This window comes from Silurus meridionalis, chromosome 6 (assembly GCF_014805685.1).
Source record: "Silurus meridionalis isolate SWU-2019-XX chromosome 6, ASM1480568v1, whole genome shotgun sequence".
Classification (NCBI taxonomy): Eukaryota; Metazoa; Chordata; class Actinopteri; order Siluriformes; family Siluridae; genus Silurus; species Silurus meridionalis.
The window spans coordinates 27,919,359-27,940,124 of NC_060889.1; the positions used below are offsets into that span (position 1 = coordinate 27,919,359).

At 39.9% G+C, this 20,766-nt stretch overlaps 2 protein-coding genes across 4 annotated transcripts in view; both read left to right on the forward strand.

Annotated features, from left to right (window-relative positions):
• The window catches only part of dnm3b (dynamin 3b), an 86,606-nt gene that overhangs the window by 12,096 nt on the left and 53,744 nt on the right, over positions 1-20,766 (forward strand). For all 3 annotated transcript variants that reach the window (XM_046850676.1, XM_046850677.1, XM_046850679.1), the window contains exons 6-13: positions 4,253-4,351; positions 5,920-6,080; positions 6,345-6,487; positions 8,126-8,261; positions 10,823-10,890; positions 12,307-12,445; positions 13,727-13,813; positions 14,466-14,536. In XM_046850676.1, coding sequence (XP_046706632.1) covers positions 4,253-4,351; positions 5,920-6,080; positions 6,345-6,487; positions 8,126-8,261; positions 10,823-10,890; positions 12,307-12,445; positions 13,727-13,813; positions 14,466-14,536 — 904 coding nt within the window. The remainder of the gene's footprint in view (positions 1-4,252; positions 4,352-5,919; positions 6,081-6,344; positions 6,488-8,125; positions 8,262-10,822; positions 10,891-12,306; positions 12,446-13,726; positions 13,814-14,465; positions 14,537-20,766) is intronic.
• Positions 18,638-20,228, forward strand: LOC124386729 (golgin subfamily A member 6-like protein 22). Its single transcript, XM_046850681.1, has one exon. The coding sequence runs from the start codon at positions 18,673-18,675 to the stop codon at positions 19,558-19,560; it is 888 nt and encodes a 295-aa protein (XP_046706637.1). The 5' UTR covers positions 18,638-18,672; the 3' UTR covers positions 19,561-20,228.

Below are 20,766 nucleotides of genomic sequence, written 5' to 3' on the forward strand. Positions count from 1 at the left end.
CGGATTCTCTCCTCCACATCTGTCTATGACTCACTCTTGATGCATGTCATGATGCCTCTGTCACATGTCGTACCTCCATCCTCTACCTTCCTAAAGGGGCTGCTCCGGCCGCTAACACATAATACATTACCGCTAAAATCAAACCCCCAAGTGAGCAAAATGAACAAACAACAACACAGTGGATTTACGTTTATTATTATATTTAGAAAATACCAGTTCTATGGTCGTATCATTTTATTGGCAAAACTGGACATTTGAAGACTGGATTTTTTCCGTTTAATTTTCATACATTTCGTTTTACCTTTTGCATTATTATGTATTACTAATATGTATATATATATATATTAGTATATATTAGTATGGATATATCATACTTGAGGGTCATGAACACACCATGGCTTGGACCATGAATAAATCATCTGAATTTATTTATTTTTTAATGTGATGGATGGGTTTTGCCAGCATTATTTCATTACATTCGGGAAGTGGTAGCTGAGGACTTACAGATGGATGGATGGATGGATGGATGGATGGATGGATGGATGGATGGATGGATGGATGGATAGATAGATAGATAGATAGATAGATAGATAGATAGATAGATAGATAGATAGATAGATAGATAGATAGATAGATAGATAGACAATTTAGTGGTTAGCATGATGGATGTCTGATCAGAAGGTGTTGAGTTCAAATCCCACCACCACTAGACTGCTACTGCACTTGGTACTTGAGCAAGGGCCCAGCACTTAAAATAATTGTAAGTCACTCTGGATAAAGGCATCTGCTTGTCTGCATATATAACATTATAATTAGCATTAAATTGCTTCTAAAGTGCTGTATCAAAATATTCAGTAGCGTAACTAATGCAATAATATGGATTCGCATAATAATGAAATTTCCCCCCAAAATTCTCCAAAAAATTGGAAAACAAGGATGCGTGACTTTGTTTCCGCTGAATAAAGGCGCTGTTCTTTGGAAGTTTGTTGCCTTTACTTGCCATTTTAACTTTGTTATTGAATGTATTATTATTATTTTATTTTATTATTTTATTATATTTTATTATTTGACTTATCTCAGACCGTTCTCTTACAGTATCTCTCTTTCTCTTAACGGACCCTCTGCTCTTCTCACTCTATATACACTACAGTCACAGGATCCCCTTTAAAGGATCATTTTTTCACACTTGTCAAGGGACTGCATTCATTTTTGTAGAAATTGTGCACATTTTTATTCAGCTCTTAAACATATCAAAGAGCTAGTCAGAAGTTTCTTGAGTTGGCAAGTAACATCCCAGTTTCTGTAATGTTTTTAAACCGTTACTGTCTGATGGAGCAGGGTGTGAAACTTACAAGTGTAATGTAATCAATCAGTTTACTGTGGAGAAAAAAGTGCAAAAAGTACAAAAACAGAGTGACCCAAAACACACATGAACGTAGCATGCTGGTCACACAGAACACCATGAGTATCAACTGTACGCAACAGTAAAAAAAATGTAAGTACACAATCTAAATCATTAAATACTGATACTAGTATTAATAATTGTAAGAAGAAGAAAATAAGGACTTTTAGATAAATAATTAAGTCTTTACAGTAAAATCCAATATAATGCAGTATTATAAATTTTTTTATATTTACGACATTCTGCAGACTCCCTTATCCACAGCGACTTGCATTTATTTCATACATACAAATGAGCAGCTATGGGGTTAGGGGCCTTGCTCAGGGGCCCAGAAATAACAGCTTGGTGTGCCTGGGATTTAGTCACCACCTTCAGATCCAAAGTCCAATGCCTTAAACACAAAGCTACCAATTTCTATATATATATATATATATATATATATATATATATATATATATATATATATATATATATATATATATATATATATATATACACACACACACACACACACACACACACACCCCAAAGCATGCTGAAATTCGAGAATCCAATATTAAAACCATAAATATTGCGCTACGGGATTCACTAGTGGGCGCAAGTGATTTGAGGGAGTCAGCATTTATTCAGTTTTCCTTTTTGTACAGCCATCATATCAAGTAAGAATATCTCTTGCATCCCACACACACACATTTTCAGGACCTGGACCTTGTATCTCACGGCTACGTTAAACTGGGTATCTCTCAAAGTACATGCAAATAGTAGGCAAAATAATCACCTGTGCTGGATCAAGAGCTATTTTCACTTTTATCTTCCTGAGAGTGAAATAAAACTAACGATAATAGGAGACGTGTTGATCGGACAGTCAGAGAGAGCACTACTCAGAGCTCACAGACCTGCATCTGTAGCGAACTGCACAAGCTCAAATATATACTTGTGTGTATTTAATAGCTGTTTTTTTTCATTCCACAACGGCTGACAGAGAAGAAATCGGTTTGGTCACAGATACGCTTACAAGCACATTTACAAGACGGACTTTTCAAGAAAAGATGGACATCGTGAGGGAAGGTCGACCCAAACAGTTCAGCTTTTTCATGAACCGTTTATATTTTGGCAGATCTCTTTCTTCTTTCCTGTAGAATTGACACAAAAACACACAACTTAACCTCATTTTCTGAGGTAAATATCGACACTTCTGCTGGAGATGATGTATGCGTGAGGTGCAGCTGCGGCTACAGTGAAAGGAGACGTGTTGAATTGTGTTCGTTGGGTTTCGTTCTCACTGTATGAGATTCCTGTGTGTGATGCAGCGATCTGTTCTACTGCGTTTCTCTATAATACTGATGGTATTTATAGACGTGGCGTCATGATGGGATTAAGAGGGGGATTGATTCAGGCAGGACATCACTGAAAGCCTGGGGGGTGAAATACAGGACCCCACACTGGATACAACAAATAAGGCAATGTTTTTATTTTCTATTTTTAAATTGTCTTTGGCTTATATGTTACCATCATATTTCATTTGGGAATAAAGAAATACAAGGCTGTTGCTTTTTTCTGTATGAATTTTCTATCCCTGATTGTTGGTGGGTTTAAAGGCATGTGTTTTAAGACACTTCCTCGAGTTCCCCCTTAAAAATGTACATTTTTCTATTTAAAATCATGGTCTACTTTATTTCGAAACACTTCTTATGGCAGCAGCAGAATGCAACAAAAAAGGTCATGCAGTTACACAACACGAGCTTCACGGGCTGGTTTGAGTATTTCAGAAACCACTGATCTCCTGGGAGTTTCACACACAACAGCTTCTGGTGTCTACAGGACCTGTGAGAGAGATCAGAGGAGCATGGCCAGACTGGTCTGAGCTGACAGGAAGGATAAAGTAAGTTGTATTATCACTCTGCATCTCAGAAGACATGACATGTCAAACCTTGAGGTGGATGGGGTGTAACAAAAGAACACCACATCAAGTTCCACTGTTGTCAGTCAAGAACAGGAATTTGAGGTTACAGGTGGTTTAGTAGTTGATTTATTCATCTTGTTGTGATTTCTGCTCACCATGGTTGTAAAGAGTATTTATATGAGTTACTATATCCTTCCTGTCAACTTGGACATCCTTTGATCTCTCTCTTCTCAAGAAGGTGATTCAGTATGCGGACCTTCTCTGCTTTTTACTGTACTTACAAAAGTACTTTTGGCTTTACCATCCATATGTGGTTCTTCCCTAAAATTTGGAGGCACACAATTGTATAAGACGTCTTTGGATGTAGTAGCATGAAATTTTGCCTTCATTTGAACTAGAAGACCCAAACCTGTTCCAGCATCACAATGCTAGCAATTGGTTTGGAAGATCTCCTGCTGTTGGGCTCTGACATCAACCTTCATGAACATGGTGAATGTAAACACTGACTGCACCCCAGGCCTCCTCACATCACCTACATCAGTACCTGACTTTACTAACACCCCTGTGTCTGAAGGACAAATCTTAAATCTCCATTAACTCTAGTGGAACATCTTCTGGAGGTCTGCATATGGAGATTATAACAGCAAATGGGGATTTAATAGGAAATAGGATGTTTAGAGAAAGGTAATATGAATCTAAGGTTAATGAACATACAGTATGCTTTCAATGGGTTGGAGTGGAAGATCTCTTGCTATAGAGCACTGGGTCTAAAAACCTGCGAATCTGAGAGGCAAGTACATCTGAAAACAGCTAGGTTCATTCATTTTTTGCATTCCTGTGAAAAAAAAAAACATTAAGCCAATAGTATTTAACTTTAAACCTTGCCATCTACTGTACCTGTGAGATATTGTGACATTGTTCCTACTCTGTGACTTTTCCTGCTGTAGGTCTGAGAACAATTGGCGTAATCACTAAACTGGACCTGATGGATGAAGGCACTGATGCTCGAGATGTTCTGGAGAACAAGCTGCTTCCCTTACGGAGGGGTAGGACCAAGATATTTATTTGCTAGCATAATTTTGGTTTAGAATTGAGCTGGAATTATGTTCTAATGCAACACAATATCGTCCCCTTCCTGGATTCACCCCTTCTGTTGTAAGTATCTGTATTGTGTCTTCTTTTTTTCTATTATAAAGGTCATGTTAATATTAACAACAACAACAAAAAAACACATCGAAACCACAAGCAACTTGAACCTGGGCCGAAAGACATTTGCTGATAATGATTATGGAATTTTAGGAATCCTTACAATAACACACATGGCAGTAAGAGTTCACTTGGAAATCACTTGGAGATGGGCTTGACGATTGGGTTTCTACAAACATAGAGCCGAGTCAAGGCAAATGTATTCATTTAACACCTTCGGTGTGATTTACAGCAGCCTGAGAATCACTTTGGGTGATATCTCGCATGGTGCATATTAATAAAGAAACCTGACTTAATCTTTAATAATGGAAAATTGTCATCTAAAAAGATGCTGCTGTGTCTTGAAAAGAATAATATTTTACATTAAGCACCTCTGACTTCAACCACGTTTAAACAGGACGTGGAGTCACTTTAGACTTATTAGACGCTAAAGTGTACACCATTATGACCCCAAACACTGAAATGTATTGTACACATTTTCCTGCACAATGCATCTCTATATACACCGGTCAGGCATAACATTATGACATTAAAACATAATGACCTGTGAAATAAATAACTGATCATCTCTTCATCATAGCACCTGTTAGTGGGTGGATTTATTTATGAGGCAGCAAATGAACATTTTTTTTAGTTTGTTTGAGTTTGACATATTGTGACAGCTAGAAGATATTTGAACTTCTAGTTAGATGCTAACCAGGGTTCCCTGGTGGTCTACTGGTTAGGATGCGGCGCTCTCATCGCTGTGGCCCGGGTTCGATCCCCGGTCAGGGAACCAACCCCAGCCATTAGGGTTGCACAAGCCTTAGTGCCAGTCCCAAGCCCGGACAAATGGGGAGGGTTGCGTTAGGTAGGGCATCCAGCGTAAAAACGTGCCAAATCAAACATGCGGATGGTCCGATGTGGCGACCCCTAATGGGAGAAGCAGAAAGAACGTTTTAGTTAGATGCTAACCACATTCCATTGTCTCTGGACTTGAGTTGAATCTAATCTAATTTAATATAATTGGAAATCCCATTTATATGATTTTGCTGTTAATGTTTTTTTGCAATGGACAAATAAAATGAAAGTAAATCGTTTAAGATAAAATCAAACCAAATAGTCATCACTGACTGTGATCTGACGCACCTCTCAGTCTCAGAGAAGGGCAGTATTGTTATTTGAGTTTAGCTGCTTCTCAAAGTTTTTGAAATTTAGACTAAATATAAAGCCAGCGGTGCTTAAAAGGCGCTCACAAGCAGCCGATGTGGGCAGGGGAGTGTTAAACCTTAGTGACATCTTCAATAATTTTTATATATCTGAGCAACAGGCTGAGTTCACTGTTAGCATCATTAACAACGTTTCCCACCTCTGTTCCTTGTGCCCCACTGATCTGCCATGCTGTTCTGTTCCTTGCTCTGGTTGCCAGGTTATATCGGGGTGGTGAACCGCAGTCAGAAGGACATTGAGGGAAAGAAGGACATTAAAGCGGCTCTGGCTGCAGAGAGAAAGTTCTTCCTGTCTCATCCTTCATACAGACACCTGGCGGACAACATGGGTACACCTTACCTGCAGAAAGCCCTCAACCAGGTAGCACTTGAACCTCACAACATGGTTATGAAAGTGTTGAGAAACCACAAAACGTTGTGAAGATGTATATAGGTCGGACTGTAACAATGCTTCAAGCCTCCTTGATTATATTGCGTAATATTGCTATAATATTGCATAATAGACTCTAAAATGATCCGAGCTCTTTCTGACCACTCGGTGGCGCTGTGCCATGTTAACTGAAAACAATAGTGAAAGTGAAAACCTCATTGTTAAGCACATGAGCCTCTATTTGTATCTTCGCAGCAACTGACCAATCACATCCGCGACACGCTGCCGGCGTTTCGGAGTAAACTTCAATCTCAGCTTCTCGCTCTGGACAAGGAGGCCGAGGAATACCGCCACTTCAGACCTGACGATCCATCACGCAAGACTAAAGCCCTGCTGCAGTCAGTTCCTCACAACACCAAACACCTCACCACCATTCACATATGTTTACAATGCACAGTTTACAATGAATACAGAATGTCATCCTTGCTAACCACTGACACTCCCATGATGCTTTGTGGCGATTGAATCCTGTATATAGTAATATATAAATTTGGTTCAACTGTGGTTAGCCTCCAGGTGTAGTAGAAGTTCACGATGGTCTGTGGAGCAAGGTGAGCTTTCTTCAGTCTCTTCACATAGAAAGATGAGGAAAAGTGGACACTCAGAACCTCAGACTTGAGTCGCTGTTGCTCCTCGATACCTTTCGGTGGTCAGCACTCAGATCTTCAGTGGGTTCTTTGTATTGGTATGGCAAGACAGTGGTACCAGATAGTGAAGATCGTCCCTGTAGGATGGCTAGATATCATCACCATTCAAACATAGTGTCATCAGGGAATGTCTCAGTTCTTGATACTGTAGAAACTTAACAAAAGACAGTTACAGAGGACATTGTTGGTTTGACCTCTGTCCTCCATCTTGAAGTTTGTCTCGGTTTGCACTTGAAGATATATATTTGTATATATTCCAAATAATGTTATGCTCCTTGGTGTTGTAATAGTGTTAGGTTGAAATATGTGGTATTAAAGTTTGCTTGAGAGAATATCGTGCAGGGGTAATTTGGGTGTTAAATTAGTGCTAGTGATATACATTTTAGCTCCTTGGACCGAATCAGATCACTCAGCTCATGTTACTAATAATAGCCGACTATTTTGGTTGCCATTTCTTCCACGAAACTATCCAAATTTTGTTAGTGCTTGGTCTTTAAATGTTAAAATAGGTGGTATCAAAAAGTTGCAAGACTCTCACTGTAAAGAAAGTACTTTATTTATGTTTCCACACTATCACCTGCAAAATAGTTCCCTTGCAATACAGTGCTCCCAGCGTTCTTCTGGAATGTGTTCTGGTAGTCTTTCTTTCGAAGTGTGTCAAGCACCTTCTGTTACACGTGCTGGATCTCCGCAGTGGTGTCAGAATGGCGACTTTTGTGCCAGATCTTCATCTTCTTAATCGGAATTTGGGCAAAGTCTGCAGGAGCCAAAACTGGAGAGTAGGGTGGGTGTGGAAGTAAGATCATGTGGATTGTTCTCCGACGATCATCATGCATGAGTTCGATTCGAGCGATTCGTTGCAGCATCGCTGTATGTCAAACGTACGTCATGTCAATCATCTCTGTGTCAGATTTGCCCAGTTTCACGCAGGATTTCACGTTTGTTGTTTGTTCTAACTTGCTGTTAATGATGAAATTGCAGACGTGGAAATGGTCAAAATAGCACCAGGTACACCGTTAGGTTTGAAACTTTTTGATACCTCCTCATAGTTCTTCTGGTGACAATCAAAATAACATTACACTTCGAATTGTGTTTGTTCAGTGGAGTGTGTTTGAAACAGTGATGAGAGTCATGTGAAAAACTCTTGCTCTTACAACTTTCCCAGGATTATTTGATCACAGATGCTGTCAAAGGCATTATTGAGCCATACCATTATACAGGAAGTACATGGTAGCTCAGTGGTTAAGCTGCTGGATGTGTGTGTGTGTGTGTGTGTGTGTGTGTGTGTGTGTGTGTGTGTGTGTGTGTTTGTGTGTGTGTTCATTACAGAATGGTGCAGCAGTTTGCAGTGGACTTCGAGAAACGCATCGAGGGATCAGGTGATCAAGTGGACACCATTGAACTTTCTGGAGGAGCCAAGATCAACCGCATCTTCCACGAACGCTTCCCTTTCGAACTGGTCAAGGCAAGTGTTTCGTCCATTTGGTGCTTCAGGTACTGCAGTGAGGACTTACCAGACTTAATCCACCTCTTAATACCACCACTATCACATCACAATTATAGAAACCATCAATACAAAACACAAAATACAAAAACGCAATATAACAACACGTGGCATTACAGAGAGAGATTTCACAAATGGAGGTGAAAACCATTTTACTAAAGCAAGAAACCCAGTTAAGAGTCCAAACATCTACACTACAACCACAGCTGTGCACCAACAACATCTGGAGCAGTTCAGAATCAATATTTGTCTAATTACATGACAAAAACATTGATGTAAATAAAACACAACCTACTCACCAGAGATGCAGACTCCTAATGTGCATCGCTCCTCAAAGGCTATAATTCAGTTGTGTTCACTGGTCTGGAAGTGGAGAACAAACTCTTTCCCAGGCTGAGACACGCTAGCTAGCTTCAGGGTTGGCCGACCTCCTCACCATGTCTAACTTTTCTGGAAAATGTATTTTTAAGTATGTCCGAGACCAAATTAATTTCTCTTCCTCCATAGGCATAAAAAACTCTAACTCTAGATGTATTAATGTGTGCAGAGCGCTACAGACGTGTTTTGCCAGTAGAACTCGGCTGTAACAGTTTCCCTCTGACCAACCAATCAGAGGACGGAACAATGCTGACGCTATTCTGGGCCAGTTAGCTGCCCTGTGAGGAGAATCTGGAATCTGATTGGTTAAAGAAACAGACTCATTGCTAATAGAGACTAAGGTAAAAGGCCAGCAGTACTGATTGTGAAGGCTCTGGGCAGATTAGATTGAAATGGCAGCACACTGAAATCTGATTGGACAAAAAATCTAACATCCACATACACGTACTGGAAGCAGTGCAGCCAAGAGAAACACTACGACATGAAGAGAATAAACTGTTGGGAATAAATTAATACTATTTCATAAAACAAAAATTAGAATGTAGGTTGTAAATGTAGGTCAGTGCTTCTGATAGTGTTTAGACCAGCAAAAAAGGATTTGCTGGCCCTGACTGCACACCTCTGGTATTCGTACCAAAAAGCTCATTAGAAGGCTTTCGGGTTTGGTGCACATGGTGCACATGTGTACAATCTGAGTTCCCTCAGGAACGTATTAAGTGGTGGACCACAAGTTTGTTTAGTCTCCGCCTCACAATTTAAGTGCAGTGTCACTGTGGCTTCTCGATCCGTTACGGAAACACGATTTGTACTGTATATGTAAGAAAACTGTAGTTTTCTCAATTTCTTTCTGCCCATGTACGAAATCATTTCCTCTTCCTGTTATCTAAAATGTTTTTACGACATTTCAACGATATGAATTCTTTTGCATTTTATGTCCAGCTTTTAGAATTTCTCTTAAAGGGAGAAAATCCTGATAATACCACATATCGGGGAAGTGAATGAATGAATGATGGAAGTAAAAAATTCATTTATGAATAAATAAATTGAATAAATAAATAATAAATGCAAATTTGTATGTATATTAAAAAAAAAATCACATGTACATAAGTGTTCACAATCTTTGCTCAACATTTTGTTGAAAATCCTTTGGCACCAATTACAGCCTTGAGTCTTTTTGATTTTGATGCTACAAGCTCTATGCACCAATTTTTGGCCATTCTTCTATGCAGAACCTCTCAAGCTCCATCAGGTTGGCAAACTCCCAGTGGACTGTCATGTGCCTTTTACTGAGGAGGCTTTCGTCTGGCCACTGTACCATACAGGCCTGATTGGTGGACTGCTGCAGAGATAGTTGTTCTTCTGGATGGTTCTCTGAAGCTCTTTCAGAGTAACCATCAGGTTCTTGGTAAACTCCCTGACTAAGGCCCTTCTCCACCGTTCGCTCAGTTTGGCCGGGCAGCTCTGATCTAGGAAACACCGAGTCCTGGTGGTTCCAAACTTCTTTCATTTACAGATGATGGAGGCCACTGTGCTCATTGGGACCTTCAATGCTTGACATGCACTGTTAACTGTGGGACCTTCTAGAGACAGGTGTGTGTCTTTCCAAATCATGTCCAATCAGCTGAATTTACCACAGGTGGACTCCAATCAAGTTGTAGAAACATCTCAAGGATGATCAGTGGAAACAGGATGCACCTGAGCTCAAATTTGAGGGTCATGGCAAAGACTGTGAATATTTATGTACATGTGATTTTAATTTGAATAAATTAGCAAAATTTTAAACAAACTTTTTCACGTTGTAATTAGGGGGTTTTGTTTGTAGAATCTTTATTAAAATAATGAATTTAATTTGTTTTGAAATGAAGCTGTAACAACAAAATGTGGATGAAGTGAAGCGGTGTGAAAACTTTCTGGATGCAGTGTATTTTATTTTTACAGTTCATTAATTACAATTAAATCCATTTTCATGCTGGTCCTGTATTTTCCTGTATTTCAGGTAGGGAATCAGGAACAGGATCGCTGGGATCTCAGGAGCATGTGAAAGAGATAGACAGAGTAAAAGGGCGTGAGAGAAAGCGAGAGAAACGTGGATTATTAAAATATGTATCAAAATATTTTCTTTTTTTTTTTTCTTCAAACTGCAGATGGAGTGCGATGACAAGGAGATGCGCAGAGAGATCAGCTACGCTATCAAAAACATTCACGGCATCAGGTGATGAGTGAACACAGTTACACACATACAGAGACTGGGAAAAGCTTGGAAACACCTAGTCTTATGGTTTTTTTTTTACTTTTGGATGTTCCTTTTGTTTCTACACAACAAACTCGTTCATATAACTGTATTGAGATTAACTTTGCCCAAATATATACATTTACAGAATTTTATTTCCATTAAAAAATCCTCCCTGTAAAACTCTCCAAAGATGTTCTTCACTAGTTGGAGATTTCTTGTTCATCCCAGAGCGGTTCAATAGGATTTAGGTGTGGTAACTGGGCAGGACATTCCATAATAGATATCACTCCAGACGACTGTTTGCTCTTTAAATAAGAATTCTGGAGCTTGGACGTATTCGTCGTTTCGGCTCATCGTCTTGTTGTATGGTGAAGTCAGTTCCAAAGAGCTGCAGTCCAGACCATAGAATTGCATGGTGTAATGGTGAAGTATGGATGCTGGTTCAGGATTCTTTTCACTTTTTCCAGAATAAGTGTTCAATCTTCCGTGCTCCAAAACATCTCCAAACCAATAAGCCTCTACCTCCATGGTTGACTGTGGGCAACCTGATCTCATCTTCTCTCCAGATTTCAACACAACTTTCTTCCACTCATTTACTCCCAAGTTCTTGTCTGTTTTTGCCTTTTAAAGGGTTTGTTGAGTAGAAACAAAACAAACATGCGTGTGTGTTTCAAAAACCACACAAGACTGGATGTTTTCAACACTTTTCATAGGACATAATAGTCGTTTCGATATCTGAGTGTGTAAACACCGATACTGTCTAAACTATAACTTGCACGTCTAAACCAATCAGAATGCAGCAATTGTGAACGTTCGTTCCCACCATTCGACTATTAATCCATCTTGCAGAAGCCCTGAAGTGGAAAGTTACGCATCACGTTTACTTGCGTTACTGTAATTAAGTTGTTTTTTGTGTACTTCTATTTTTGAAACTAGTTTTAAAAGAAATCTGTATTTTGACTTGTACTGAAGTATGTTTTGTTTGTATTGTACTTAACTACATTTTAGATCTGTTACTGAATAAAAAGAATATAAATACAAATAATGAAAGCTTAAAACCACCACCACCCCCCTGTTAAAAAGAAGTAACTCGATAAATTTTATTTTGAGTAAACTTTAATTGAGCACTTTTTACAGACCAGTAACTTTACTTGTACTTTAGTAAGATTTTATTGAAGTAACAGTAATTTTACTTGAGTAGAACATTCTTTTATTTTCTTTCCACCTCTGCAGAAGCCTCATATCTCTCTCCTCCTCTGTCTCTCATCCAGTCATCATATTTATACAGATATACAGAAACATTACTTAGCAAAAAGTACAAATTTAACATAAAAATGACAGATGTGACCAATGCATAGGGCTTTTTAATCGTGTTATGATGTGTTGTGTCTTCAGGACAGGCCTGTTCACACCGGACATGGCGTTCGAGGCGATAGTGAAGAAACAGATCGTGAAGCTGAAGGAACCGTGCATTAAATGTATTGACCTGGTCATTCAGGAGCTCATCAACACAGTGCGTCAGTGCGCTAATAAGGTACATAATAAGGTTTATATTAAATACAGAACAAATACATCTCAATGGTTCTTGAGTTGAACCCTTCACAGTAACCTCAGGGGTCTTAGGAGTCCTGTAGAAACTCCTTCAGCTGCAGAAAGTGGTTTTCAATCAAACAGAACTCCAGGAACTCCAGGTAGGGCATCAGGCAAGTTCAGGATGGATCAGGCATGTGGGCTCAACAGAGAAAGTAAAAGACAAAGTAAGGGGGAGGAACTAACAGAGGAACTTAATTAATACAGGGAACAGGATGTTAGCAGACCAATGATGGCAAAAGTCCACACATCCTTCACTTAATTCGAAGTGCAGATACTCATGTTTTAAAGACTCTGGTAAAAGTTGAAGTTCAACATGTACTTCAGTAAAAAGTAGTCATTATTACTACCTGTTTTAGTGTCACGCTGGAAACTGGACTCTCATCATATTAATATCTTAATACAAAATCCACCATATAGAACACGAGTAGAGGAACGATGATGATGATCAGGTGATCAGGAACGTCTTTGTTTACATCCCTGACTCCCTCTGTCTCATCCACGTTAACCCCAGACTTCTTACTGCCTTCTGCCTGCTCATTGTGAGCTTTATAATCTAGTCTACGTCTGTGGTGTGTAAGAGACAGGAAATGATACAGCAGTGGATTTAAAAAGCCAAACAATGACAGGAAACAGGTTGATGTGCTGAACACGTAATGAGAAGAAAAAATATTGATCATGTCTTCAAATAGATTTTTGGAGCAGGGAAGGTTGAAGATTTATTCCCGGAAAGTGAAAAGAACCAACATGGCAACCATTCTATGTTTTAACACCATGCACTTCTGTCTGGACTGTAGCTCATTGGCACATCTTTGGAGAGTTTCACAAGTGACACGGCAAAGTGTTTCAGCTAAACGTTCGGAGGAACGAACTGTCCTGATGCCGAGAGCGTGTAAAGCTGTTCTTCATGCTGAGGGAGGATTTTTAAATGAGAATAAAGTCTGTATATTTGCTTAAGCAAAGTAAATCTTCGGAGCGTTCAATGACTTCGTTTGTTCAATAGAACGCAAAGGAACATGCATGTGTCACTCAAAAGCCATACAAGGCTCTGTATATATACAAATACTGTCCTTCACACATAAAGAGATAGAGAGATACTGGCTTAAGTTATTGTAAATGATTTATTTATCATGTGTTTGATACACAACTAGTGAACAGATCTTTTATTTTAAAACAGTATGCAGTATGAAAACACTGTCCTCATGTAGGATTTCTGTCCCTGTAGCTGGGTACGTTCCCCATGTTGCGGGAGGAGACGGAGCGAATCGTCACTTCACACATTCGCGAGCGAGAGAGCCGGGCCAAAGAGCAGGTAATGACCAGATCTCAACAGCGCATGAACAAACTATGTACTTCTCTGTGTCGGGTTTTTAGTCCCACAAAGCAGAGAAACACATTAACCATGTAACAGATGCTTCATGTATGTAGACATGTAAATTGGAATTATAATTTTTTTTATTAAGGCCTATATATCAGTGATGTCCTGCCTGAATCAATCCACCTCTTAAGACCATCATTATGATGCCACGCCTATGGAAACCATCAGTTTTATAGAGAAGTGCAGTAGAACAGAGAGCTGCATCACAGACAGGAATCTCATACAGTTCAATTCAACACGTCTCCTTTCACTGTAGCCACAACAGCACCTCCCCCATACATCATCTCTAACAGAAGCATCGATATTTACCTCAGAAAATGACCCTGCCATTTTTTCCAGTGCAGTACGGTTTTCCCGGGGATTTGAAATGATTGCAAATTGAGTGCTTGTGTGAAAATTGTGTGGAAATCAAAGCCATTGTGGAATAAAAAAAAAAAAAACAGCTATTATATCCACGCAAATATATTCAAGCTTGTGCAGTTTGCTACAGATGCAGGTTGCGAGCTCTGAAATGTGCGCTTTCTGACCTTTCTTGACCCCAAAGTTGATCCAAAAATCATTGAAATTTTTTCTGATGGTTCTACAGATTCTGTTGCTCATCGATGTACAGCTCGCGTACATCAACACCAACCACGAGGATTTCATAGGATTCGCCAAGTAAGTGTTCGCGATAACGATCTCGTGCGGTATGCTGCGTTCGCATGCTCCCCAGATTGTTGCTGCTTGTGGTGACTATTGCTAATGTTAAACCAGCTGATCTGTTGGTATTGTCCAATCTATATGCTGTTTTTTTTAAATATGTACACAATGCAACCAAGGTCAAAAGGTTCACGTGCTGTGATTGTGGCCTGAACGATGACATGGAAATGTCTTCAGAATATTTCTTCATTATATACATATATGCCATTTGGCAGATTTATCACATTTATCTCATTCTGACAACTGAGCATCGATGGGGTTAAGGGCCTTGCTCAGGGGCCCAGGAGGGGCAGCTTGGTGTCACTGGTATTTGAACTCATGACCTTTAGATACAAAGTCCAATGCCATTGCCTACCACCTCCCCAGGACCACTGCACTAGCTTCCTCATAATCTGTTTAAGGGGAAGGTCAGGAATTTGTGATGACGATGATGATGATAAGTAGACGTCTTGGTGGTCTACTCCACTCTTCTGGGAAGATGTTCCACTAGATTTTGGAGTGCCACATGATTGTTAATAAATTCAAGTACTGATGGAGGTGAGGTGAGAAGATCTGTGGTGCAGTCAGTGTTCACATTCATCCAAAAGGTGTTCAGTAGGGTTGAAATCAGAACTCTATAGCAGGACAATCAAGATCTTCCTCTCTGAACAATGTAAAGCGGATCTTCGTGGAGCTGGCTTTGTGCACAGGGGCATCGCCATGCTGTCAAGTGAATGCGAATTTTAATGTTACCACATCCAAAGACGTCCTACACAATTAGTAACAATTTGGAGAAGAAACCATATATGGCAGGAAAGGCCTGGTGTCCCAATACTTAAATATATACTTTTGTTACAGAGTCACGTTGCCAGATATTATTAAATTACATGCATTTATGGACCTATCCAGAGCAACTTGTTTAAAGGTCCAGCATGGCAGCTTAGAGTTGCTGGGATTTTACCTCATGACCTTCCGATCTTTAGTCCATTTTATCTTCTGCTGCATTAGAAATGGAGTGTGATAATGTGGACATGTTTGGCAAAACTCTCAGGAGTTGTTTCTCCATCTGTGACACCATCAGATATGTTTCTACCTCAGCATCTGTAGAACATGTGGGGTTGAATGTTCGAAGGATTGAAATGGTTTTACCTTCGTAATAGACGATCAGAGTGTCTGGAACAATATTTCTTCACCAGCTTTCCTTCAGTGTGTCTGAAGCTGATTTGAAGGGAATATCAGGAATGGTAAATAGCTTATAGAGCCTGTACGTCCATTTCGGAGTGAAGTCAGTTCTAATGAGCCGTAGTTCAGATGGAATTGAATGGTGCTGAAGTATTGAACGGTAGCCATGTTTGTTCAGGATTCGATTTGATTTGATTCGATTTGATTTTAATCGATCATTCATCCTCATCATCGCATGTCCATTCATTACAGTTCCATCATTGTTAAGGTGAGAGCAGTGGAAGGTTTACACCATGTATAGCGTAAGTTAGCACAGCTTAGCAGTTAGCATAGCTACATCTACTTCACCAAAACCTACTGTTATTGGCCAAGGTGACAGGAGGAAATGAATCACGGTACATGACCTATTTTGCTGCATAGAAAGGAAAGGAACATACACGTGTATGTAAAGTTGTATGAAGTGTGTGTGAAAGTTTGGAAGAAAATACAAATATAATGAATTTTTACCTTTTTTTTCTTCACTGTGAAACGATAGTGAGGGGGTCCAGAAGCCTGAGGTGAAACTGAACGACTTAAGGAAAACTGAGAGCTGTATGGTATATAAAGTTTTATTAAAGGATGATTTTTTTGCTATTTTGTGCTTACTAATAAACTATATTGCATACAAAAAGCTGTCTGGCAAATTTATATTAATCTCAGTTTGTAAGGATTAATCCATTATGAAAAATAGAAAAACAATAGATTAACTCTGGTTTCTGAAGGAAAGCGGGATTTTAATTTCAAATTTAGATTAGATTAGATTAGATTCAACTTTATTGGCAATGTGCAAGGTACATCTACAGATCCAATGTAATGCATCTAACCAGAAGTGCATAAGTGGCCTATTTACATAAATAACACTAAGATAAATCAGGTATGAGGTCCATATATATATATATATATATATATATATATATATAGGGATCTTCTTCTTCTTCTTCTTTCGGCTTCTCCCATTAGAGGTCTCCCCAGCAGATCATCCGTCTCCATACCCCTCTACATCTGCCTCTTTCACACCAAAAACATGCATGTCTTCCCTCACCACATCCATAAACCTCCTCCTTGGCCTTCCTCTTTTCCTCCTTCCTGGTGACTCCATCCTCCATATACCCCATGTCTCTCCTCTGCACATGTCCAAACCATAGGTCCATATATTTATACAGGGTTGAGGTGATTCATGTACAGACGGTGCACTAGGTAATAATATATAGTGTATATATAGTAATATATAATATTCTGTGCAAAGATTATGCATAGAGAGACATGTCAGAAGATAATATACTCAAAAGACATGATATAGTTATGTACAATATGAATGTATGTATAATACAGTATATACAGTATAAATAGGGGTGGTACAGTAGTGCAGTGATAAACGTGAGTTATGAATGGTGCAAACATGCGTAGTGGATAAAGCAATGCAAAAGTATTTATTGTTAACATTGTATGATGATCACCTGTAGCGTCTCCCGATTGGAGAAGGGTGAATAGTCCATGGTTGGGGTGAGAGGTGTCTTTGATAAGGCCACTCGCCCTTTGCAGTGTTTCTTGTGAATGTCCTCCAAGATGGGAAGCTGAGTGCCATTGTTTTGTTGGCCCTCTGAAGGACTTTACGGTTCAAAGCAGTGCAGCTGCTGTACAACAGCTCTCAGAGACGTGGACTCTAAGGAACACAGGTGAACACAGGTGGTCAGCAGAGCAGTGAGGTGAAACAGTGACAGAGACATTGCATCATGTTTTGTTTACATAAATGCATAAGTCATGCTGTCATGCTGCTTCTCTATCAGCCCTAAAATGGTGCGCCCCTCGAGCTCCGGCACGCTGTTTGGGATGCCATTGTTTCCGAGAAGACCATGTTGTTGCAGTCCGTAATCGATTAGTGAGGGTCCAGATCCTGGGCTCATCCACTGTGTTCACCACGGACCAAAAGCCTTAGCTTAGCCCGAAGTCAGCATAAATACAGAATGTAAATAACCATGTTTATGAATTGTAGAATAAATGTATATTTATTTATATTCATTTATATTTAACTATGGCAGATAGATAGATAGATAGATAGATAGATAGATAGATAGATAGATAGATAGATAGATAGATAGATAGATAGATAGATAGATAGACAGACAGACAGACAGACAGACAGACAGACAGACAGTCTCAGTAACAGACAGACAGACAGTCTCAGTAACAGACAGACAGACAGACAGTCTCAGTAACAGACAGACAGACAGACAGACAGATAGATAGATAGATAGATAGATAGATAGATAGATAGATAGATAGATAGATAGATAGATAGATAGATAGATAGATAGACAGACAGTCTCAGTAACAGACAGACAGACAGACAGTCTCAGTAACAGACAGACAGACAGACAGACAGACAGACAGACAGACAGATAGATAGACAGTCTCAGTAACAGACAGACAAACAGACAGATAAAATAAATTATTTTTGTGCAGATGTATTTATTATTTATTAAGGAATAATATCGTGATAATGTACAAACCGGACATTCTGATTGTGTGATTGTTATTTCATGTTATTTTGGATTTTATTTTTTTATTTTTTATCAACACACTAAACACGGCTCCAAAAACCTGAATATTTCTGCAGGTCTATGGCGCCCTCTAGTAGCCGAGGCGCGGTGCAGCATCTCCTGCAGCGTGAAAAAAATTATATATTTTTGAAATTCATGGCTTGCGGGAGCCGAGCGTCGCGGTCACGTGACACTCGCGCTCCGTGCGCTAGCTCCGCCCTCAAACGTCATTGCCACGAAAACGCGTGACGTCACAATAGGGCCCTGTACATATATAAGAGAGCACCGGAGCCCTGTCTCGCATTCAGACCGAGAACAAGTCCATTTCTGTCGCCTATATTTTATTAAGATCAAATGTTTGGCAAAGGAAAACGGAATAAGAAGGACAAAGACAAGGCGTCCACACAGAAGACGTCCAAGAAAGACTGTAAAGAGCAGATTAAGCAGGGAGATAAGGAGGAGGTGGTGAAAAAAGCGGTAGACAATGAAGATGGGAGAAAAACCCAAGTCACTACTGAGTTACATGTCAAATCAGAAGAGCTGAACCCGGAGAGAGGTTGCTCTGAAGTAGCAGAGGTGAAGGTCAACTGCTTTCGTCAGCACCTGCAGGAGAAAGAAGACATGCTGAGGAATATGCAGGAGAAAACCACAGAACTGGAGCAAACGATTAAAAAGCTGGAGGTCGATATGGTGGTACACAAGAGTCTTCGACTGAAGAAGAAGGAGGAGAGAGATAGTCTCAGAGAACAAACGCAGAAGGCTATTTCAGAATGGAAGAAGGAGCAGGAGGAAAGAGAGCGAACCCAACAGACGCTCTTGAACGAGTCTATGAGAAAGTTCGAGAGTCTGAAACGAATGCAGAAAGACTCGAAAAACGATAGGATTTTAGAAGAAAAGGAAAAGGTGGTGATGCAGCTCGGGAATGCGACGGCTACCTTTGAGTTAGACCAAGAACAGCATGAAGAAGAGCAGGAGAGGAGAAGAGCTGAAATAGAGAGAGAGAGAAGAAAGAGGGAGGCCTCCTGGAGACAGAAACGCAGCATGTGCCTTCATCAGGTGAAAGAGAAAGACAGTGATCTGGACAAATTGCAAGGCGAGAAGGAGGAGATGTTGCGCAAACTGCATGAGCTTGAGAACAGAAAGCAGATGCAAGAGAGGACAGAGGAACTCAGAGGGAACCTGAGCAAGAGCTGGAGGAGAATGAACAAACTCAACTGGCACTCCCAGAGCAGCTTTTGGTGAAGACTGAGGATCAGTCCAATGAGAGCAAGACCAATGATAGTGACAGTGAGATGAAAAATCTGTCTGATGTCCAGAATGCTGCAGAAATGCAGGCTGAAGTTCAAGACGACCCGAAGGAGGTGCAAAGAAAGCTGATAGTTTCAGAGTTGGAGCAGAAGAACGCTGAGCTCCTGCAGCACATCTCTGAGCTCCAGGCGTACATTCCACACCTCCAAGAGCGAGAAATGATAGCAGAGACTAGGAAGCGGGTCTTGGAAATCAATAGAGAGTACTGGAATCAGGAGAAGAAAAACTGGACGAGAGAGAAAGCATTCTGGAATGAAGCGAAGCTGAAATGGGAGGAGGATAAAAAGAATGCAGAGGAATACAAAGCAGACTGGGAGAGAAAGGAAAAGGTCTTTCAGAGAATGAGAAACGCCTGGGAGAAGGAGAGAGCACATTTTGAGGAGCTTCAAAAGAAGTGGGAGAAGGAGAAAAAAAAACTTCAGAGAGAGGCATTTGAGAAGAAAAGCTTCTACCTCCCATTCTTGTTTTAGGGCAAAAGCAATAGCAGGAACGAAATCCGAACATCATAACGATCATCACAAAGATGCACACAATCCACACACTTTTCCTGCTTATTTAAAAAGTTCAATAAAAATATTATCAATCTTTTTCTTTCTTTTTTTTTTTTTGTGCAACAGAATCCCAATTATGTCCGACCCTATAATAATAAACATGTATGTAGGAGTGAGACAAAGGACGTGTGTGTGAATGAGAGGGAGGGCAGTGGAGGGGTGCGGTTACAGGGAGAAGAGGTGGCACATCATTAGATAGACAGATAGACAGATAGATAGTTGTAAGATACTGTAAACAGACAGACAGACAGACAGACAGACAGATAGATAGATAGATAGATAATTGTAAGATACTGTAAACAGACAGACAAACAGACAGACAGACAGACAGATAGTTGTAAGATACTGTAAACAGACAGACAGACAGACAGACAGACAGACAGACAGACAGACAGACAGACAGACAGACAGACAGACAGATAGATAGATAGATAGATAGATAGATAGATAGATAGATAGATAGATAATTGTAAGATACTGTAAACAGACAGACAGACAGACAGATTATTGTAAGATACTGTAGACAGACAGACAGACAGACAGACAGATAGATAGATAGATAGATAGATAGATAGATAGATAGATAGAT